This window comes from Mirounga leonina, unplaced genomic scaffold (genome assembly GCF_011800145.1).
Source record: "Mirounga leonina isolate KUSES-001 unplaced genomic scaffold, KU_Mleo_1.0 Mir_180, whole genome shotgun sequence".
NCBI classification, from domain to species: Eukaryota; Metazoa; Chordata; class Mammalia; order Carnivora; family Phocidae; genus Mirounga; species Mirounga leonina.
This window is the reverse complement of record NW_023270469.1, coordinates 34574007-34598780: the sequence shown is the minus strand read 5'-3', so window position 1 is coordinate 34598780 and position 24774 is coordinate 34574007. Positions and strand designations below refer to the sequence as shown.

The 24774-nt window shown below is 38.3% G+C and overlaps 1 protein-coding gene across 2 annotated transcripts in view; it reads left to right on the top strand.

The window, feature by feature from the left end:
• Window positions 1-24774, top strand: part of LONP2 (lon peptidase 2, peroxisomal) — a 109623-nt gene that overhangs the window by 61738 nt on the left and 23111 nt on the right. For both annotated transcript variants that reach the window (XM_035025266.1, XM_035025265.1), the window contains exons 11-12: window positions 2416-2549; window positions 24057-24199. In XM_035025266.1, coding sequence (XP_034881157.1) covers window positions 2416-2549; window positions 24057-24199 — 277 coding nt within the window. The remainder of the gene's footprint in view (window positions 1-2415; window positions 2550-24056; window positions 24200-24774) is intronic.

Here is a 24774-nt window from a genome sequence, read left to right as displayed (position 1 = left end):
GGATCGAAATAATAATGACTTCAAAAAGTAATCATTATTTGTATTTCCCAGTTGTTGCTTGGAGAACTCTTTCTTTTTTATATATGTATTAGCTCAAAACATCAAATATTAAAAGCTATGGACATTAAATGTCTGAACAGTTTTAATATTTTTTAAAACAGCACAGGTATTTGCTACTCCAAGCAGTTTTGGCTATTTGATTAGTTACCGAGATTAGGGTACAGTTTTTCATCTTTTGATGTGTTTTTCATCTTTTTGTGTGCCATAGTCGTGGACCCATAATGTTCAGGAGGAGGAGTGGGGGTCTTAGATCTCATTTAGTCCCACCTCCCTCCCTGTGTACCTAGCCTACTTGAGTTCCTCCAGTGCTAGATGGCTCACTGCTGTCTACTCCTCTGTAAGTAAATAAATTGTTACAAAATAATCTTTATGTTCACCTCCCTATAATTTTCTAGTTGTGCACCTGGAATCTAAGGGTAAATTCCTCCCTTGTACAGCCCTTCTGGCATTAAAAAAAAAAAAAAAAGTCAGGTCCACTTCCCATAAATGTTCTCTTTCTCAAGCTAAATATTCCTTTTCTCTTTATCATTCCTCTTGACCCACTCTCAAGGCTTCACCTTTCTGATTAGTCGTCTTCTGAATGCTGCCTGTGAAATCAGTGTCCCCTTTAAAATGAAACACAGAGTGGAACTCAGTATTTCACATGTAGCCTGAGTAGTTCATGGTATAAGACCACCGGCTTTCCTATTTTGATTATATTATTTTATGACTGTGTCTCAAGACTCTTAGCTCTTTTAGGTTATTCTCTTGCCTGTTGCACTTACAGTTACTGAACATCTTTAGTTGTTTTTCATATGAATTTCTGCTAAATTTGGTCTGTCTCATTCTGTACTTTTAGGGTAGGGTTGAATTTTATAAAACCCAAATGTAGAAGTTTGCAATTACGTATATTTTTTTGTTGGTCTCAGCTACTGTTGCAGCAAATGAATTTTTTTCCATCTTGATTATCATTAGTTTTAGGTCTTCTAGAAATTGACATATATAGCATCTTCATGCTCATGTCACAGATAGGAAACATCAGCCACTTCTTATGAATACTGGTGATTCTTCCCTTTTTGGTTTAAAAATACTAAATAGGGGTGGTTGTGTCTCGTTTCTTTCAGTCAGCTGTTAATGTTATACTGCCTGCATTAGCTCCTGACCCATTATTCTGACAACCTTAAAAGAAACAAAAGAAAAAAGAACAGTATTTCATTTGTGTTGTTATGGATGTCATTATTTCTGAAAGTTTATTCTGAACTTCCTGGTATTATTTCTTCATGTTCATGTCATTCTCCTGTAAGCTTCCTCAATCCCTGTTCTTTCATCTTTTGTCCAGACCTTTAATCTGAGCTCATCAGTTGAGTTGTCTAGAAAGTTACATTGGGTTTTTGTTTTTGTTTTTAGATGTTGGTTTGTTTATTTTTAACATGCCCCCCTGTTTTCTTCCTTACTGAAATTATATGCAGTTGTGTAATAACGGACTTTATGCTTACCTCCTCCTATCCCTTTGATTGAAATGAGTTTTACTTTAGAGTGTTTTTGCCAAGAGTTTTTATTTGTCCTTTCTCAGAAGTTTTGAGATCTGATTCCCTAAAGTCTAGAATATGTGTCTGAGTGCCTAATCAAATCCAGTTTTTCAGATAAATCTATATTCTCTATCTGATGCTACCTATTCAAATCCATTCAAAGCTGGGTGGCCAAAAATGGCTGTGTTATATAATGGTTTATGAAGTGGCATATAGAATTTGAGTCTAACATAAGTTTTTTTAAGACAGCTCTGCTTAACCACATTTAGAATCTTCTTCACAAATTCACTATGCTTATATCAGCATATTTTCCTTCTTTAGAAGTCTCTAAGAAAATACACTGAATAGAGGTGACTAGCACAGTTCCTAGTAAAAACTAGATTTCTTTCTAAGATTAATTTTTGCTTTAGTTGGGACAATTTTATTTTTCTGATTCTTTCAGCAATATTTCAAGTATAATAAATTCATGTAGAAATTTCTTAAATTGACTAATTTTGCTTAAGAAAGCTCTTACACATACCATCAAGGAGTAAATGATATCTTATGTGCTGCCAAATTTACTTTGGCAGTATAAATTGAAGAACCAAGGATTTGTTTTTAAGTATAGGATAATAGTTAAAGATAAAAATCCCTATGGAGGGGAAAGTTATAGCTGAAAATACATCTGAATATATAAGAAATAACAGTACTTTAATGAGGAATTTTTAAATGTGAGGAAGTTAGTACTTAAGCAAATGTAATGAACTTTTAAATGTATACTGTTTCTTTAGTATAAATGTTAATCATATTATTTCTGTTTTTACAGGTGGTGTTTAGCCAAAAATAAAATATTTTCCTTTGATGACAGGTATACCAGGGAGGCAGGGGTTCGATCTCTGGACAGGAAGTTTGGGGCCATTTGCCGAGCTGTTGCTGTGAAGGTGGCAGAAGGACAACATAAAGAAGCCAAGTTGGACCGTTCTGATGTGGCTGAGGGAGAAGGTCTGTGATGTTGATCTGGGGCTCTTGGGCTTGGTGGTAAGAGTCAATAGCAAACAAAGTTGAATATGGAGGGATGGTGTTGGGTGGCCCTTGGAGCAGTGGTACCTACTACTCCACCAGTAGATAAATCCAATGAGTAAGTAATAACTCAACACTGATGTATTTTATCAAAGGGATTCTCTTTTACAAATAGTACAGAGTTTCAGCTGGAATAATACTCAATATCAGTGCTTTAAGGATATCATAAATTTCTCCAGATTTATGATGGTGTGCTTTATGTATGGGTTCTGGTGTTCTCTTTTTTTCTTTCTGATCCAGACTGTTGTAAAGTCTTTCAGTATTTATAGCATAGAAAGTTATTACACCAGTTAAAAATCCAAGCTGTCCAAATACTGCAAGGGTAGATCTTTATACTCTGGAAGAGCTTTATATGTCATAATTTGTTTTCCTCACACGTTTTCTTCGATAGGTATACAATTAAAATGTAATTTAAATTTTTTTTTCTTAAAAAAATAATGTGGAGGTGGTGATAGGGAAAGAAAGGGAAGGTTTCTATTCCTAAAATTAATCAAATGTGAACATTTCCATTGGTACCCAGTTAGAATGTTTTAACTTCTTGCTGCAGATGCATACGGGGTCTCCGTTCATCATATCATGCTGCTACACAACTTGCCAAAACTTGCTTTAACAAACATGACTTGAGTAGTAGGGAATTGAAATTTTCTATAGTGAAGAGGTTTATTAGATGTTCTGCCATTTCCATAGCTCTTTCTAGAACAGTTTGATGAGTGCTGTTGAAGAACTGTAATTTGTGATACACTTAGTGGAATAGATGTAAACATCTTCCCTGTTTTTCCTTCTGTTGCTAAGCACAGTGCCTTTTACACTTTATCATCAAAAGAATGGACTTTCATATAATCCTCCTATTGCCAGTATGATGCTTCACCCCTGCTCGCACTGTGCCAAGAACCTCCCTGGTTCATTTTCTCCAGGGAGAAATAAACTTCCCATCTTCTGTTGAACTGGAGAGGAGGGGTGGTGTCCTTGCTATATGGAGTGGGCGTAGGGATCTTAAGCTCTAATTGTTTCTCCCACAGACTTTAACATTTTTCTGTTAGTACCATTCTTCATTGATATTTTCAGGGGTACCTCAAATTCCTGAGCCTTTATAGCATTTTATGGATAACATTAAGGTTTCTCCTTTCTCTAGCCTAAATGTTTGTTCCTTCCTGTCGACCCACTTTCTGTTTTCCAAAATATTGTCAGCATCTCTGATTAGCTGTTGTCTTCTTTCTTACTCTTTTTGTTGTTAAGGGTTTGTACTTTTTTAATTTCTTAATTGTCATTTTAGTAGGATTTGGAGAGGAAGTTTAAAGATAAACACATGTTCAGGCCATCATTTTCAAAAATCTGAATTTTTAAAAAGTGCCTTAGGTGAATGATAGCCTATCAAGAATGGAATTACTGGCGTAGCTGACAGTGACAGTGGAGAACTGAGGTATTTTTCCCCTTCTTCTCTTTCTAAATATAAGGCCTAGATCCTCCTGAATTTCCCCCTTTTTATTCTAGAACACTCCCTTTGTGCTGTGGGCTGAAGCACCTGAGCCTATGTCTTTTTGTTCTAGGCAGACAGTGAAATGAGTTTATCTAGTTATTTTGGAAATTGTGTTTAGGATTGAGATGGTATGTTTGGAGATTTATACAAATATATTCAGAGGGATTTGTTGCCAAAGGAAACTTCCCATAGTTATGCAGTACTTAATGTGTATACATATATCCATTAGCATATTTCCAATAATGTCTGTGATCATATTAGCTATTTAAAGATAACCCTGAAATATTCAAGAACTTGTTCAAACAACTTGTGAGCTATGTGGGAACATGCAGTTTTTCATGGCAACGTGTATTTATTTATTTGTTTCTAAGTTTTTATTTATTTAAGTAATTATCTACACCTAACGTGGGGCTCGAACTCAGGACCCCAAGATCAAGAGTCACATGTTCTTCTGACTGAGCCACCCAGGCACCCCTGGTTATTTTTTCTTAATACATGATTCACAGAACAAATCTCACATGATAACATACCTAAGCAGATTTAAGTAAAGATATTACCTAGGTCATACAGATAAATAAATAATTAGGATAAATCCTTGTCTCTTAATGATGGTTTTGGTTATGGTTCTCATTAGAGGCCTATGGACTCTAAGCTACTTCTAATATTGTAAGATGCCCTTGAGTTTACTGTAAATGACTCCTCCAGATTTTAGTAAGATAATTATAAGGTATCTTGAAATTAGTGTTTATCAACTCAACCAATCCAAAAGGAAAATTCCTACAAAAGGGTCGATAACAGGTTTTTATGCTGTAAAGTTCAAATGGCTTAATAATTGAAAGTTTCTCATTAAGAAATGAATTCTTTAAAATTAGAGTATAAAATAGGACAGTTGTTTTAGAAATTTCAAGGAATGTAGTGAGGGAGTTATTTTTAATGTTAAAAATATTGCTGGACTTAGAGTTACTGCCAGGAAGAAAAGTAATTTCAGGCCACAAGCTTCAAAACAGGCAGAAACCTCCAGTGTATCAAACACACTTTCTGGAGTAGGCCCAGAAACACTGGTCTGGGAACAGTTGTCTTTGTATTTGTGGGGTCTGAACTGGCAGTTAAACAGAACAAATAATAACGGAGTTTTAAAAGCCTCGTGGGATTTATAGTTGATCCACGTTAGAGGAGGAATATTTTACCTTTTTCGGTTGCTTACCCATAAAGTATGGGAAATAATTCATAAAAGCAGTGATGCCCATGTTTTCTGCATGTTTACTAGTGTATTCTGAATTGCTCTTTTCCTTTCTGGGATATTAGTTGGGTTGGGAGATGAAAAAAAATATGTGGCTAAAGTTTTATTCTCCTTTTTGCCTACCTTTTGCTACATACACAAATGTCTGATTTATTCAACTTTGCATCCTTGGATGTTTCTCTGTAAAAAGTTGGGCAAATGTCCATTTGTTCAAGTACTTCTGTATCATATGTGTCCACTTAGCATCTGGTAAGAGTTTCTCATCAAAAATTATCCTCAGGAAAGGATTTGTATTGTAATCAATTCTTACAGTTTTTCAGAATATGGAGCAGGCTCTATTTTTGAAAAATACAGTATTTATTAGAGAAGCTACATTAAACTTAACCTCAAGCTATTAGTTTCTTATTTTATAGAGAGGATTGAAAAGTTAGAAAAAAAAAAAACTAACACAGATTTAATGGTTATTCATGAGGTATGTAAGATGCCATTATAAATTAGCTTTTAAAAATCACTTAAAGCAATACTGTGTTTATGTTATGAAGATCACAGATACTTATAGGAAAAATGAATTAAACTAGCTAACGTGTGAGAAGTGAATAGGTACTCTGGGCTTGGGATGAAATTTCCAGTGATGGCATCATACACAGTTTCAAGAATGACACCCTAGACAGTCTGGATAGCTAGTTTAGTGTAAGTCCTCCAGCTTGTTTTTCAAGATTGCCTTGGCTGTTGTAGGTCCTTCAAATATCCATGTAAATTTTAGAATCGGCTTGTCAGTTTCCACCAATAAATAAGTAAATAAATAAAATCTCCTGATAGTTTGACTCTGCATTGAATCTGTACATCAGTTTAGGGAGAATTGACAATTTGATATTATCATATCTCCTAATTTATGACCAGCTTCATTTAAGTCTTAATAAATGTTTTAAGTGTTTTAATAGTTTTCGGTGATGAGCTTTTGCATATTTTTTCTTTAGATATATTCCTAGTTATTTGATCTTTGTGTATGTATATTATTGCAAATGGTATTTCTAATTTTTTATTTTCTGATTTTGTTGTTGTTGCTACTGTATGGGAATACTGTATTCACCCATATCCAGAAAATTGACTTGTTAATTCTAACTGTAGATTCTTCTGGATTTTCTTCGTACACCGTCAGTCATCACAAATGCAAATAATGTCAATTTCTATTCTTCCTTTGTAGTCATTATACCTTTTATTTCATGTCTTCCCTAATGCACTAGATGGGACCTCCAAGAAGATGTTGAATAGAAATAATGATGATAACCAAAGTAGGCAGAAAACAAAACCTGTGAAGAAATTACCAGCCTATATAGCCTTTGTTTTGTGCCCTTGGGCCACCACTCCTCACCTAATTGACTATGATAAAATCTCATTTGTACAGGAGTCTCAGTAGCCGGCTAGCTTGCCTCGGATTCAGTTCATATCCCTTCACAACATTCCCCAATAAACACTATGCCTTGCCTGTTTGATTCTGTTAACAGATACATATTTATAAACTTGGCTATCTGTTTCCCAGTCCCTAGGAAAATAGAAGCTGTAAGTCAGAAAAAAAGCCGAGTGGTTGGGTGGTTTGAGTCATAAGCCATTGGATTTGATGTCAGTGAAAACATGCCTGTCCTTTCATGATAGATTCCCTGGGGACCCTGCTGACCATAAAATGCTGGCTAGACCACACATCTAACTGTGGCAATTTCTGTAGTTCGGTCTGGATCTCAGTTTGACTGGGTTGCATTTTGACATGTATTGTTTCTCTGATACATTTACCTTGTGTATGGCAGTAAAATCAACCAAATATTAAGTGGAAGGAGGTAGATAGAGTATCCTTAATTTTTTTGGTATGTCCCTTCCAGACAACTTTATAGTTAAAATGCATCAAGATAAAATATTTGAATTTTATAAAAGCACCAGTTCTCCTCATTCATTAACTTTAATTCTTCCAGTGCACCACACTGCTGACTGGGGGAGGAAAGGTATCCTGCCACAGCCACTAAGTCAGCTTAGTACTGCTACTGCCAGGGGGTCAGATGCCATGGGAAGAACCATGTGCTAAGGGGTTTGGATGCCTGGTCCTTGCTTGTGCTTTTGTCCGTTTACCTCCCGCTCATTTCTGAGGCTAGCTCTTCTCTTAGCCTTTCTTGGATCCGTTTCCAGGAGGAGTCCTCTTCTGTCAGGCCACCTTCAAGGTTCTTTGTTGTGGCTTCCTGCCATTGATTTCTCAGGCCCTAAGTGTCCTTTATGATAGTTATTTTAAGTGTGGCTCCTTTGTAACCAAAACAGGAAGCTGTTTCTGCAGGAGAATCAAGTGTTTTGATCCTTTCAGTTTTTTTTTTTAATCAGTCTTCTGTAAATCTCAGTCATACCCATTCTCTTGTCCACTGTCATGAATGCATTTCTTTTTTAATGGAGAATACTGTATATAATGTTATTAGGAAGTGACCTCGGAGCTTTATGTAACTTTTTGCTAAATTCTTTTATCTTTGACTTCCTGGAGCAGTCTTTTACTTGTTGCAGAACTATCTTTATCTTTTGGATTTTACATTAGTTATCTAAGGCTGTGTAACGAATTACCCTAAAATCTAGTAGATTAAAGCATTTAACAAACATTTATCATCCCACAATGTCTGTGGGTCAGGAATTCAGGAGCAGCTTAAACTTAGCTGGGGAGTTCTGGCTCAAGACCTCCCATGAGGTTATAGTCAAGCTGTCTTCCAAGGTCACTTACCTGGTGGTTAGCCGACTTCTGTTCCTTGTTGACCATTAGCCAGGTCTTTAGTCTCTCACCACATAGGCTCACAACATGGCCACTGGCTTCCTGCACACCGGCCCTCCTCCTTCCCCCTCCCCCGTGAGTGTGATACATGAAAAGGGAAATAGAGAGTCTAAGACAGAAGCTACAGTCTCTTCTAATCCTCACCCTCCCACATTCTGTTGGCTGCACAGACCAACCCGGTACAGTGAGAGATAGCACTACACAGGCATGTGAATTCTAGGAGGTGGGGATTATTGGGGGTCATCTTGAAGATGGCTCTAAGATTCTATTTTTTGCTTAAAGAAGGCTTTTATACATCTCATTTCTATTAATACAAACCCCATTTCTGAGAGTTGAAATAGTTTCTTTAGAGTTCTAAAGAAAACCTGTGGTTTGGTTGTTAATAGAGAGTGGAAATTTCTGTGCTGCAGAAACAGTTAAAAGTAGCTACATTATTCTGTTGGGTGAGCCTTCAGGGGATAAAAGCTTAATAAGACCCACAAGCAAATGAGTAATTCTTTAGCAACCATTGAAACAACCTTTATTTGTCAGCTTTTAATGTGGATTTTGTCAGTGTTCTTGTTTGTTTCTTTGGGGACATAAAAACTTTGTTAAAGGCTGTTTTTAGTGAGGCAAAGATAATGGAGTAGTTTCCTATTACTTGGTTCCAGTTACATGTAAACGTCCTCAAATGCCTGAACCTGAATCCCATATCTTCCTTTCTGGTGAGAAAAAAAAGAGAGAGTAATTTGGGTGTGTGCCTCTGAACCCAAAAACCACACACCAGATGCTTTGGCTGTTTATTTTAGATTGTTATAATACCGAGAAGTCAGATTTTTAATCTGTTTCTGAAGAGATGCCTGTGTCTGATGGTTAAGAGGTCTTTGAACACTGTGTGACAAATCCCACTGTTAGTATTCATGGAAGCTGGATTTAAATTGGCCTACATTTTCCTAATCTTTAAGCAGCACAACTTTGAAAATCTCTGCTTATTCTTATAGAATTTACTAATCTAAAAGGCTGTAACGATTCAACAGTCATCACGATGTAAGGAACTTTGTCAGAAGGCTTTTTCTAATCCAACACTGAAGTTCGTGCTGTTGTCCATGCATCATACTTGAGCTGAGTTCTTATCAGACACCCAGGTCGCACAGACAGGGCTTAGAAGTTTTAAACCAGTTTTGCATTTTCAGTATTTAAAGTCCTGTTTCACCTGTTCATGCTTATCTTTCCTTTGATTGTATTAGTGGCTCAGGGCAAATACAATTTTCTAATAGTCAAAGGAACTAAGGTTAACTGTTGAGGAATATGGACTAAGAGAGTTTTAGTCCCAATGCACCTGGCTTGCTGGTTTCTAAAGCTGTGGGGTTTGTAGGGTTTTATTACAGCTAATTGGATTTTACAAACCAAGATTACCAAAAAAAATAAATAAATAAAAAATAAATCTAGAGATTGAGACTTTCTGTGGCAAATACTTTGCATTTGGAGGCCTATTAAGCAGCATATTGTGTACAAACATCTAAAATCAAGTAGTGCTTTAATGCTGAAAAGAAAATATCATGTTGGTATATACTGCCAGTATCTTGAAGATATACTAAATAATCTTTTCTGACATTTACACTACTTTACTCATTGTTGCCTCATCAATATTAGCCTGGTTTAAAAAGATTTGTTTGCCTACGTAGACCGGAAGGAAGTGACAATGAGGGAAAAACCCTACTTACGTATGATAGGAGACAAACATTTGTTATTTAAACCCTGTTTTGGGACAGGAAAGTCAAATATTGTCAAAGAATTAAAAAGCCATTGTTTCATTTAATGAATCATATAGGAGGATGTCATGGCCTTTTGAGTGTTATTGTCATATATGATCAAAACCAGCCTTTTAAGTTACAAGATATTAAAACAGTACTTATTTTTATTTATTTATTTTTAATTTTTTTAATTTTTTTTAATTTTTTTTAATTTTTATGTTAATCCCCATACATTACATCATTAGTTTTAGATGAAGTGAAAACAGTACTTATTTTTAATATTACAAATAGTCTCTGCCTTTTAACTGATAATCCAAAAACGTTCCCAAGACTATATTCTGAATCTCTAATACAGGAAGTGAGATGTGTTAATGCGCAAAACCTGCTTAGAGACAATGGTCCATGCTCCTTTGTCTTGTACAAAGACCCTATGTCCCGGACCCTTGTGTAATTTTAACTCATTCAGTGAGTGAGTCAGCTAGCATTTACTGTGTGCCAGGTTCTAGACTAGACCTGGGAAGCAGATGAAAGAAGACTCCTCTAACAAATATGTATAGTCCATTGGATGAAGTCAATATATAAACAAATAATTTTTAGGTGTGTAATGTTTCAGGTGTGCTGGTATTTAAAGTGCTGTGAGGCACTGAATTGATCATTGAAAACTTCATTTTACTTATAGATATTGTAGCTTTTTAAAATTGCTTTTAGTAAATTGAGACAAATGGTCATTTGCTTACATCTCAGAATTAAATGGAATGGATAAACAGATGGAAGAAATATTTTCCAGGTATTCTATTTTAATATTCTTTATTTTCGTGAATAGATAACTATTACTAAAATTGAGAAATGTTTTACAACATAATTTCCATCTATATCTTAATAGTTACTATGTAGAAATGTTTAGTAGGTGAATTTGAAAGAAAAGGTATTTGGTTATGTTAAGGTTCATCCCCAAAATAATTAAATATAGGCAAAAGGCACTTAAAAGATTTTATTGCTAGCATGAGGGGTTTTCTGGGCATTTGAACCACGGATTTCTCCATTAGAGCTAGTTCCTTTAAAAAAAAAAAAAAGGCAGATTGAAAATACGCAAGCACAAATGCCTTAGCAGCCCTGGTCAGTAACTTGAATCTCAGTCGCACTTAGCACACGCTTCCTTTGGCTGGGAGCATGGTTTTCTGGAAAAGATTAACCTGAAACTGACAGCACAAATTATACAGTTGGAAATATTCAGGTTTTTCTGATTTGTTTTTAAGGTATTTTGTTTTCCCCTTTCTGCCTTCCCAAGAGAAAGCTTTCAGAAGCATTGTATCCACGGTCAGTTTAGCCCCAAGGCACATGCTTGTACTGTCTTGTAAGAAATGACAAAACCACTTATAATCTCAGCATCTCATCTCCCTTTTTAAAGTAGACTCAGTTTAAAAAAAAAAAGTTGTTTTTATAACTGCAGCCATACAAATCTTTCTCTTCATGCCTAAATGCAGTCTGGATCCATGTGTGCGTACCCACACTAAAGAGATGAGATGTAAACACTATCCCCCTTTATTGGTTCATGGATGACCCCTCTGCCAACTAGCTGTTAGTATACCTAATAACACACCTCGTACATGAATGCACACAAGTAACAGTTCAAACAAATCTGCATGTTTCATTCAGGAGTCCAGTGTGATTGGATTCACCGATTAAAAAGATTGATTTTTAATCATTCAGTAATAATATTACTATATAATTAATTTTCACTAATTAAAAATGTTTATGTTTACAAAACCAGCATATTAAGACAGGTAATCTTTTGACAAATCAAAATAGTAATTATTTTGGTGATTTGTCATTTGTCCAGAGATGTTATGAAGATTTATTTCAGCAGGCATAACTGAATAGCTGTGTTATGTAAGACACTGTGATGAGTTGGTATGGCAAGATTAGACCTCATCTAGTTTCTCATTCTACAGATAAGGAACCTAGGGCCCAGTTTCTTACTCAAGAGTTTGCTCCATAAATGTTGTTGAGTTGTGGTCTGGGTGCTGTTCACTCCTTCAGCCTAAAAGGCATTCCAGAATAGTGGGAACTTTGATTAGAAAGGTAATTTGGCATATATTGTGATGGATATTGAATGCAATTCTTAGAAGTTAGGAATTTGCTTAATTTGTGATGCAGACCAGTAAAGATGCGTTAAGTGTGGAAGTAATGTATAGATTCATTGACAAGTAGTGAAGAAAATGGATACAGGCATACGTTGGAGATACTGAGCGTTCGGGTACAGACCACCGCAGTAAAGTGAATCAAATGAATTTTGTGGTTTCCCAGTACCTATAAAAGTTACATTTACACTGTCTTGTAGTCTGTTAAGTGTGCAGTGGCATTATGTCTAAAAAAATAATGTATATTCCTTAATTTAAAAATATTTTATTGCTAAAAATGTTAACCATCGTCTGAGCTTTAAGCAAATCATAATCTTCTTGCTGGTGGAAGATCTTGCCTTGATGTTGATGGCTGCTGACTGATCAGGTTGTTTGAAAGTTTGGCTGAAAATTGAAGGCACATTCTTAAAATAAGACAGTAGTGAAGTTTGCCACATCGGTTGTTCCTTTGATAAATGATTTCTCTGCAGCATGCGATACTCTTTGGTAGCATTTACTCACAGTAGAACTTCTTTCAGAATTGGAGCCTGTCCTCTCAAACCCCTGCTCCTTTATCAACTAAGTTCATATAATATTCTGAATTCTCAGTTGTCATTTCAAGAATCTTCACAACATCTTCACCAGGAGTAGATTCCATCTGAAGAAACCACTTTCTTTGCTCATCCGTAAGAAGCAAGTCCTCATCCATTAAAGTTTTGTCATGAGATTGCGGCAATTCAGTCCCATCTCCAGGCTCCACTTCTAACTCTAGTTCTCTTACTCTTTCCACCACATCTTCACTGAAGTCTTAAACCTCTCAAAGTCACCCATGATGGTTGGAATCAACTTCTTCTAACTCCTGTTTATGTTGATATTTGACCTCTTCCCATGAATCACAAACGTTCTTAATGGCATCTCTAATGGGGAATCCTTTCCAGAAAGTTTTCAATTTACTTCACTCAGACTCATCAGAGGAGTCACTGTCTATGGCAGCTATAGTCTTACAAAAATGTATTTCTTAAATAAGACTCAAAAGTCAAAATTATTTCTTGATCCATGGGCTGCAGAATGGATGTTGTGTCAGCAGGCATGAAAACATTAATCTCGTACATTTCCATCAGAGCTCTTGGATGACTAGGTGTATTGTCAATGAGCAGTAATATTTTGAGAGGAATCTTTTTTTTCTGAGCAGTGGGTCTTAACAGAGGGCTTAAAATATTCAGTAAACCATGTTGTAAACAGATGTGCTGTCATCCAGGCTTTGTGGTTCCATTTGTAGAGTACTGGTAGAGTAGATTTAGCATCATTCTTAAGGGCTCTAGGATTTTTGGAATGGTAACTGAGCATTGGCTTTAACTTAAAGTCACCAACTGCATTAGCCCCCAGTAGATTCATCTGTCTTTGGAAGCTGTGAAGGCATGGATTTTTCCTCTCTAGCTGTGAAAGTCCTACATGGCATCTTCTTCAAATAGAAGTCTGTTTTGTCTACTTGAGAATCTGTTGTTTACTGAAGCCACCTTCATTTAATTATCTTAGCTAGATCTTCTGGATAACCTGCTGCAGCTTCTCCATCAGCCCTTGCTGCTTCACTTTGCACTCTTATGTTATGGAGAGGCTTCTTTTCTTAAACCTCATGAACCAAGCTCTGCTAGCTTCAGACTTTTCTTCTGCAACTTCCTCACCTCTCATGGCCTTCACAGAATTGAAGAGAGTTGGGGCCTTGTTCTGGACTGGGCTTTGGCTTTGGCTTAAGGGAATGTGTGGCTGGTTTGATCTTCTCTCCAGACTACTGAAACTTTCTGCATATCAGCTATAAGACTGTTTAACTTCCTTATCATTCATGTGTTCACTGGAGTAGCACTTTAAATTTCCTTCAGGAACTGTTCTTGGCATTTATAGCTTGGCTAACTGTTTGGCCAAGAGGCCCAGCTTTCAGTCTGCCTTGGCTTTAGACATGCTTCCTTCACTAAGCTTAATTATTTTTACCTTTTGACTTAAAATGAGAGATATGTGACTCTTCCTTTCACTTGAACACTTAGAGGCCATTGGAGGGTTACTGACTAACTTAATTTCAGTATTGCTGAGTCTCAGGAAACAGGGAGGCCCAAGGAGAGGGAGAGATGGGAATGGTCAGTCGGTAGAGCAGTCCGAACACACACACTTATCGATTAAATTCACCGTCTTACATGGGCCTGGTTCATGGTGGTCCAAAATAATTACAGTAGTAACATCACAGATCACCATATAATAATGATGAAAAAGTGAGAATGACCAAAATGTGGCTCAGAGACAAAGTGAGCAAATGCAATGGAAAAATGGTGCCAACAGGCATGCTCTATGCAGGGTTTACAGGGTTCACAGCCAGTAAATGTCATTGTCAGGATTCTAAGCGAGGCCGACTGGTGAAGTCTAAACTTAGTGTCTACACTGTGCTTTCATTATTCCTATATATCCTATGTTCATTATCCCTGTAACAACCATTTGAGGTGTAGATACTATTTCTCTCATTTCAGATAAGGAAGTGGCAGCTTAAGACAATAAGGGAAATGAACAATCTGAAAAGGAAACTAAGCAGTTCCATTTACAATAGCAAATGCAAATCAAAACTACAATAAGCTGTCACCTCACACCCGTCAGAATGGCTAAAATCAAAAACATAAGAAACAAGAGGCATTGGCGAGGATGTGGAGAAAAAGGAATTACTCATGCACTGTTGATGGGAATGCAAACTGGTGTAGCCACTGTGGAAAACAGTATGGAATTTCCTCAAAAAATTAAAAATGGAACTACCCTGCATTCCAGTAATTGCACTACTGGGTTTTTACCCAAAGAATATAAAAACATGAATTCAAAGGGATACATGCACCCCAGTGTTTATTGCAGCATTATTTACAGTAGCCAAACTATGGAAGCAGCCCATGTCCATCAACTGATGATTGGTTAGAGAAGATAATTGGATAAAGAAGGTCATCAACTGACGATTGGATAAAGAAGATATATATATAAAGATATATATGTATATAGTGGAATATTATTCAGCCACAAAAAAGAGTGAAATCTTGCCATTTACAACAACATGGATAGAGCTAGAGAGTATAATGCTAAGCAAAATGAGTCAGTCAGAAAGACAGATACCATATGATTTCACTCCTATGTGGAATTTAAGAAACAAAAGAAGCAAAGGAAGAAAAATGAGAGAGAGACAAACCAAGAAATAGACTCTTAACTGTAGAGAACAAACTGAGGGAGGGTGGGAGGGTGGGTATTAAAGATTACACTTAGCATGATGAGAAAAAATAAAATGAAAAACCAGTTTCATTTACAGTAGCATCTAAAAAAAATAAGTACTTAAGAATAAATCTCATTAAAGAGGTGAAAGACTTGTATGTTGAAAACCACCAAACATTGCTGGAAAGAAATTTTAGAAGACCTAAGTATATGGACGGATGATATCTTGTGTTCATGGATAGGAAGACTTAACGTTGTTAAGATCTACAATTTTACTGCCGTCTCTTCTGAAACTTCCATAGTCTCTTTCACAGAAATGGAAAAGTTGATCTTCAAATTCATGTGGAATTGCAATGGGCCCCAGATACCCAAAACAGTCTTGAAAAAGATCAAAATGGAGGATTCACACCTGCTAACTTTTTAATCTTTTATAAAGCTACATTAATTAAGACAGTATGGTACAGACATAAGAACAGACGTATAGACCATTGCAATAGAATAGAGAGCACAGAAATAAAGGCTCACATATATGGTCAATTGATTTTTATCAGGGATGCCATTCAGTAAGGAAAGGAAAGTCTTTAACAGATGGGGCTGGGAAAACTGGATATCCACATGCAAAAGAATGAATTGGGCCCTTACAAAATAAATACATAAATACAAAATTAATACAAAATTAAAATAAATACAGAAATTAACTAAACTTTGATCAGTGACCTAAACTTAAGAGCTTAAGAATAAAACGTTAGGGAAAATCCTCATAACATTAGATTTGGCAATAATTTTATGGATATGACACCAAAAGCACAGGCAACGAAAGAAAAAATAAGTTGGACTTCATCAAAATTAAAAACTCTCGTGCATCAAAAGACACTATTAAGAAAAGAAAAAAAATAAAACCAACGGAATGGAAGAAATTTGCAAATCTTGTATCTGATTAGGGATTGAGATCCAGAAATGTATAAAGAACTCTACAACTCAACCAACAGAAGCAACCCAATTCAAAAATGAACAAAGGACTTGAATAGCCATTTCAAAGAAGACAGACAGCTGGCCAATAAGCACACGAAAAGATGCCTAATGTGAGAACCACAGTGATATATTACTTCATACCTGTAATTTAAAAATGGAAAATAAAAAGCAGTGCAGATGTGGAGAAACTGGTAGGGGCATAAAATGGTGCAGCTCCTGTGGAAACCAGTTCATCAGTACTTCAGCAAGTTACACATGGAATCACCATATAACCCAGCAATTCCACTTCTAGGTGTATATCCAAGAGTGTGGAAAACAGGGACCCAGACAGATACCAGTGTTCATGGCAGCATTCTTCACCAGATCCAAAAGATGGAAACAATTCAGGTGGCCATGATGAGTGGATAAACAAGCTGTGGTAGACACACACCATTATTCAGCCATAGGAAGGAGCGAAAAATCTGATAGATGCTATAGCATGGCTAGACCTAGAAAACATCGTGCCAAGTGAAATAAGCCAGACACAGAAGGACAAATATTGTATGGTTCCATGTAATGGGAGCTACCTAGAATAGGCACATTCATAGAGACAGAAAAGTAGAACAGAGGGGAGAGGAGGATGGGGAGTTATTATTTAATGACTACAGAGTTTATGCTGAGATAATGAAAAAGTTTTGGGTATAGATGGTGGTGATGGTTATATCAACATTGCAGATGTATTTAGTTCCACTGAATTGTGTACTTGCAGATGGTTAAAATGATCCATATTATATAGTGATACATATTTTACCATAATAAAAACACTTTTTAAAAAAATAGGTTAAGGAAATTGCCCAAAGTCATAGAGCTTACAGGTGGAAAGAGCTGGACCACAAACCCAGGCTCTCCAACTCCAAGGCCTCTTGGAAGTAAGGAGGATCAGTTGTACTTCTCCTGGATATTTTTGAGGATCTACCCAAAGGGAGGAATACTGAAAATGGGAAGTTTCATGTTTTTGTACCTAAAGCAATTTGATGTATCTGTATTTGTGTCTGAGGCCCTAAGATCTTAATCTAAACAGAGGGACGCCTTAGTGGCTCAGTCAGTTAAGCATCTGTGTTCAGCTCAGGTCATGATCCCAGGGTCCTGGGATCGAGTCCTGAATCGCACTCATTGCCCAGCGGGGAGCCTGCTTCTCCCTCTGCCTGCCCTCCCCCTGCTTGTGTGCACTCTCTCTCTCTCTCTCTGACAAAATCTTTAAAAATAAATAAATATATTAGCTACTCATAGTGGTTAAGAGTTGACTTCTGGGAAGATCTGTCGCTGTTTAGAAACAAGTGTTTTTGTACAGTGTTAAAGGATAATAATTTTTTTTTAATATTCTAGAGAGAGAACACGAGCGGGGGGAGGGGCAAAGGGAGAGGGGGAGAGAGAGAATCTCAAGAGACTCCCTGCTGAGTTTGGACCACACCCCCCCAACACGGGGCTCAGTCTGACCGTCCATGAGATCATGATCTGAGCCAAAATCACAAGTTGGACGCTTAACCAACTGAGCCACCCAGGCACCCCAGGATGATAATTTCTTAACAGCAAAATCATTGCCATCATACAAATATAAAATGACCATATGTCAAAGATTTTGATTAACTCATTAATTAATGAGACAACCAGTGAGATGTTACAGTTGGTTCAGTGGAGAATCCAGGAGTACACCTGTATGTAGGCAGTCAGGAATGCTGAAATTGGCAAAACCAGCTTCATGGGACAGGGAGAGAGGGTGAGTTGCACCTCTGTTGAACAAAGCTCACTTTCATTTCTACAGACGAGCATCATTTGCATTACTTTCGGTTTCTGCAGCTTACAGAATTGAAAAATAGCTGAGAAGCAGTAAGACAGAGACTAGCTGGAAGGATATGTTGGACAGGACACCCATTTGTCTATTTTCACTCATCCCCAAGTCTGTCACAGTTTTGGGGGGTTTTTTTGGACAACAGTCATAGAAGGGAATCTGTGTCTGTAGTACCAGTTGATTATTTTCAATTAGGAAAATATAATCTAATCTCTAAATTTACCACCAAGTTGCCTTGTTTTGTCAAGGAACTCTTGAACTACAGGCAGTTTTTCTAGACTGCACTTCAGGGTTGGGACAAAAGGTGTCCTTGGTCGGGAGCCAGGAATCCTGGTACTGTCTATAATTTGCTGTGCACTTAAGGCAATTGGTTTAACCTCCCTGGGTCTCAGTTTCCTTGAGTAAAAAATAGAGGGTTGGGTCAGATCTTTGACTTTCTGCCTTTTAAAGTTTTATATATCATGGTTTTATCCTGTGCTTCTTGAATTCCTGATTCTTCCTGAATTCTGCTAAGGCTCAGAATGAGACCCAGATGTTCTCAGGGAGCTATTTCAGGGACATTGTATTAATATGACAGAAACAGGTAGTGTTCATTTCTTTGGAGAACTAACCCTGTGTTTTGGGCCCTGGCGATTGCTGGCTGCAGTTAACAGTATTCTGGTACACTCCATCCTTCCCTCCTCCATCCCTACCCCGCGAGCATTAGAAACCAGCTCTTTGTGAAAATGAAGACTTCGTCCATTATCAAGATGACAGGGTTCCTATGATCGCTCTGCCTCATAGTGTAGCTTTTGAACTCATGAGCCGGCACTCACAGGTGTAGTGCATACTTGAAGTTAAGCAGAATACAGAGAATAATAAGTGATAACTAAAATGTTCTGTCTGGAGTAAAGATGATTATAGGTGATCACCTAGGGCATCTGTGGTTTGGTAGATTTTCATTGCCCCTACATCCTGGGGAATTGTTGTAGTTAGTAGCCTTTTTTGTGTTCCTGGCCTCTGCTGTTTTCCATTGGTTGGATCCCCTACCAAGAGATGCCATTTGCCACGAGATTTATTCAAAAGGCAAGAAACTTTTTTTTTTTTAACACAAAGCTCCTGGGCGTTTCCGGAGATGATAATACCCCTCTATTCTCCCTCCTTACCTCCCCTCTTAATATCTTCCTCTTTCCCTCCTTCCACGGTGATTCTTGGGCCCTTGGGCCTGCTTTCATTTAAGTCATGCTCCTCTGAGAGAGGAAAAGTGGGTGGGAAAGCACACTTGATCATGTCCCTGGGACAGCTGCTCTGGAAAGCCTAATCCTTTCTCATGAGGAGTTTGTAGCTGTAGAGTGTCTTTTCCTAATAGCTGGGGTGACATCAGCTCCCCTGAGGGGGGGCGCCGGTGAGCAGAGCGAGCGCGTTGCAGCTTGTGCCCGGCTGCTGCTTGTTTATCTGCTGCCTTCGTGTTGGGGAACTCCTTGGTTATACCCTGACCATCCTGGCTGCGTCCTGAATTAGACTCTGTTAGGACAGGCTGATCGATAACATGGATGAAAGAAGAGCTGGGAGACCTCTCTGAGCAGAGTGAATCACCGAAAAGAACTTCAGCTCCCTCCCACTTTTAGAACAGTTCCATCTTTGAAGTGAAGAAACAGTTGAAGTGGAGTGAGGCTGAGCTAGCTTCTCATTTTATTTTTCCATGGCCTTTCTTTTCAACTTCTATTTAATAGCACTTTATTATTTTTAAGAATATGCTTCCAAGTTATTTGTAAAGGAAATTTTGGTGCATTGAATGTAATAGTAATATATATTATAGCCTAGGGAAGAATCTTGAATTTTGTTATCTTTTCCTTTTTTTCTTACAAATGTTAAATTTATGTGGCTCCCAACAGTCCTGTGATTGTGGTTGAAGCCCTCTCTCTGGGGCCCTGAGTGGAATTAGGTTGCAAAGGGCACTTTGTTTTCTTCAGCAGAAGGGGCTATGGAGTAAGAACTGGGAGTCTTAGAGGTCTGTGTGAAATATTTCTCTAACTCTATAACTCACTTCCTCCCATTTATACATATTTTGGCTTTAAACATTGTTAAATTCTCCCAGCGACTCTACGACTCTACAAGGGTTACTATAATTATTATGGTTTTACAGATTAGAAAAACAGATACAGGGGGGTAAAGTAACTTTCTTCAGGGCCAACTGGGGAGCCAGAGCCAGGATTGGAGACTGTTATTTATTGACTATTTCACCATGTAATCTTAATCTCATAACTCAGGGAATAACTTTAACATTTTGGACTGTATCATTTCACTCATTCTCACGTATATTTATATTAGTAAAAATCATGCCGTGTGAAAGTGTATATCCTCCTCTTTCCTCAAATTGACGTTGTTTCAAAAGAATTTTCTCACATTACTTAAAAACACTCAGGAAACAATTTTATTGACTGCGTCGTATTTTCTTAGATGGCTGTACCACAGTTTAACTATGTTCCTGACGTTGAGTATTTATATTGGATCTCATTTTTGCTCTTAGAGTCAGTCTGCAGCAGGTAGCTTTGTTGTCTAAACTGTTGCCTACACAATAGTCATCTGCACTTCGGATTATGTCTTAAGGGTAGGTGCCTGCAAACTGGGACCACTGGGTCTGTGAGTATGAATATTTGGGAGACTTTCCTGGAAGATTAAATCACTTTATATTTCCATAAGCTCGGTGTTTGGGAAGATTTCTTCACTTTAACAGTGATCTTTGTCATTTCTTAAACTAGTTTGCTAGAGTTTAATTTGGTAACCAACAAATGGTATCTTACTCTTACAATGTAAACTTCCTTGCTGCTTGGTGAAACAGTCCTTTTCATGTGACTGTTAGCCATTAGCCATCTGAAGAACCACTGTTTCTGCCCAAGAGAAGGGCACAGAAGAGGAAGACTGAGGCTCAGCGGGAGCACTCGCGGGACAGAGCTCGTGTTATGTTGGGAGAGGTTGAACTTTCTTTATTGTTGTTTGCCTCACCTTGAGAAGTCCACCTTGCTTGAAGGCTACCGTCTGAGGCAAAGCCAGCAGTGAGTCCTCGGGACCCTGCCACTGTCTCCTGTGGGTACTGAGCCCTCTGGCAGGGGGGAAACGTGGCACTAGAGCTGAGTGCTTGAAAGCTCATGCATAGGACGCAGAGGGCTCACCTGTAACCAGTATTTCATGCCTTGAAGGGCATCTTTGTGAGATGATGATGTACTGGTTGGTTGTTTGACTGAGGAATCGAAGTGTGAATTCTCTGAATTCTGTTTCTTTACTGTCACTTTGCAGTTCATGTAGGACCTTGTGGATGATACTTAAATCCATGCTAGCCTATCTTTCCTACTTAGCTGGCACCATTTTTTTGGCTTGAGTTTTTTGTTCTCTAGGCTCATGTTGTAATGATGGAGCATTTTGAAGCACAGATTAGTTCTAAGTATTGAATTCTTACACGTTGCTGTGCCTAAAGCCTGAAGGAAATGGCCATCTTTTATCTTACGAGGTCTCGTTGCATTAGAAATAGCTTTCCCGGGCGCCTGGGTGGCTCAGTTGGTTAAGCGACTGCCTTCGGCTCAGGTCATGATCCTGGAGTTCCGGGATCGAGTCCCACATCGGGCTCCCTGCTCGGCAGGGAGTCTGCTTCTCCCTCTGACCCTCCCCCCTCTCATGTGCTCTCTCTCTCCTCTCATCCTCTCTCTCAAATAAATAAATAAAATCTTTAAAAAAAAAAAAGAAAAAGAAATAGCTTTCCCGGGGTGCCTGGGTGGCTTGTCAGTTAAGCATCTGCCTTCTCAGGTCATGACCCCAGGGTCCTGGGATCAAGCCCTGCATCCGGCTCCCTGCTCAGCGGGGAGCCTGCTTCTTACTCTCCCTCTCTCTGTCCCTCTGCCTGCTTGTGCTCTCTCTCTCTCTCTCAAATAAATAAAATCTTAAAAAAAAAAAAAAGAAATAGCTCTCCCCACCGCCACTTCCTCAGTACTCAAAGCACTAAGTTGACTACTCTACTTGGAGAAAGGGATTGGATGTCCTGAAGCATTAGTTACATAATTGTGGATTGGCTTTCACCCATCCAGCTTGACCTCCTCCTGTGATCGTGAATTCCAGGCTGGCAACAGTAATTAGATCTCAGAAAAGCCTGTCGTCCAAAAGCACACCAGGCTAAAGAACCTCGAAGCCTCTTCTATGCATCAGCTGAAGTTGCAGAGCCCTTCATTTTTAGGATACAGTAGTAACCTTAGACAGGTAGTGCTTTTCTTTCTGTGCATTAATTTAAATTAAGCAATGACACCTACTTTCTGTTCTGCTTTGAGATCTACAGGGAGCTAACCTGGCCATTCGGGTGCCTTTCCACCCTTGCTCAGTGATACTGCTTAGATAGACTGCAAACAGGGCAGCAGGCAGAAAACCTCCCATGCCCATAAGCTACTAAGTAACCCAGTGATAGCTAGATTTAGTAAAACAGGTAAGTGCTGTAAGAAGTTGGAAATATCAGGGAAGACTTCCTAGAACCCAAACTTTGAAAGATGAAATGACATTCCAAAGAAGTGACTGTGAGAATATATATAACTCAAGACTTACACTTAAGGTACAACGTCATTTTGCAGTCTGCAAAGGGTTTTCTCTTTAATTCTCTAATCCTCACAAGAACCCTGTAGAGATAGGTAGTGCGAAGTTGAATGATGGGCAGAGGGTCTGACAGGCAGCAAGTGGTTGAAAATCTGAGCTGTTGTCTGGTTTCCATCATGTATCTTTTGTGATTCAGTCTTGAAGAGGAGCCCCAGAGATCCCAGCAGACTGAGAGAGCTATTCACCCGGAAGGTCACAGCAAGGCTGTTCTATGCAGGGGTAATTTAGGGACACTCCAGCCCCCAGGATGTTTCCAGTTATCGTTGGAGTCTAAAATGAGGGCCTAATATTATAAAACACATTCAGGAATCACTTTTGGAAGGAAAGGAGTTAGTGAAAAACAGTTCTTTTAACTTCGTGAGATACCAGAAAGGGAGAATCATACCAAAAATAAAATACACAATGGCAAGTTTATAATTATTATATGTTGTATATTGTAGTAATCATTTCCAGAAGGAAGGATGTATGTTAAAAAAAAAAAGATCATAAAGGTATTTTACAACATTTCATGAGATAGTATAAGAGCTGGAAGAGTTATGGCAAAGCTAAAAGAAAAGCAAAACTTAGGAATAAGGATGAATAGAGACAAATATTTCATACATTTTTTCAACGTCTATTCATTTCAGGTTTCTGGCTATAGGCTTACATAACGTTTTTCTTTCCTCAAACTGGAATTACAGAGAGGAGCAGAAAGGTGGTCTGATAAGGCAGTTGGTGCCTGTTCCTTGTATGTATAGGCTCAAACCAGGAGTCCGTGCTCCGACCAGTTGTTAGTAACCAGGGCTCTTAGGCAGGTCAAGGAAATAGTCCATTATCATAGGGGTCTCAGACCAGGCTTCATATGCTTTTACCCTGGCACTGCCAGGTATGCTTGTTTTTATTGGAAAATAACCTTTTTGCAAAAGAAGCATTGCTTATACAGGGATCCATCATTTCCAAGTTCTTTCCGCCTGTCAGGAAATGGGACACCTGATGGGACCCCTCTGAAGAGGGAGTTGAAAGCTTTGTGTTCTGTTGATCTGACAGAATTATACAAGGTAATCTATTGCATGTGACCCTTCAGTATCTGCCCTCTAAAGTGGAGCAGGGCCAGGCATTATTCTTGGCTTAAGAATATAATAGGTTAAAAAAGCAGACAGACAAGGTTGTGCCTTGCTGGAGCTTATGTGCAGTGGGAGGGTAGACAAACAAGTGAGAATAAATGAACAACACGGTGCATTATATCACCCTTTGGGGGCTCTTGAAAGACAAGAGTCTCTACCTGAGTTCCTCAGATCATGAGATAAATTTTTGTGCCTGAATAAATATATAAAGGTGACTGATCTGTTAAATAACAGCCCGCTGTACTTCTGTTTGATATATACTACTAATGAATTTTCAAACCTGCCAAACTCTGAGAATTTCTAAACACATTTTTCTCTCTTAGGTTGCAGAGAACAGATCTTAGAAGATGCAAAACCTGAATCTATCAGTGACACTCCGGACTTAGCCCTACCACCTGAAATGCCGATTTTGATTGATTTCCATGCTCTGAAAGACATCCTTGGGCCCCCGATGTATGAAATGGAGGTGATTGTTCTCATTTCTTTGTTGATGGCCTCCAGTTTACTCTGATGGCTGCTTCACAGGTTGGAGGAGAGTCAGAACAGGTTTGGGAGGCTGAATTTTGTCTGGAGATTGGAAACTTGTTTTCTCCATGGTATTGAATTTTAGTGCCCAGTGTGATAATAAGTAAGTCTTTTGCAGAGAGCCAGAGACTCTGGCCACACCCTTTTCTGGAAACTCGGTCTGATCTTATTCTCTGCCCTCCAGTTCCATTTTAACAACAGTGTCTCTGACTTTCCTCCTTAGAAATTCTATATTCCCATTAATGCCTAATTAAGGATTTTTTTGTGCTATCAGAATCTTGGGGGACAGAGGCAGGGAAACAACCTAAGCATAAAATATCTGAAAACGTGAGCCTAGCTTTAACTGCCCTAGTGCAGACCCAGACTGCATCTTTCAGAAATCTGTCATTTTGTTGTTAATAGCTCCTTGGGTTAAAGCCACACAGCCCTATTAACATCTTTCTCCCCTAACTGTCCCTCACCACAGAATGTCCAGTCAGAAAGGCCTGAGCCCCAGGACTTAGTTGAGGCAGGTGG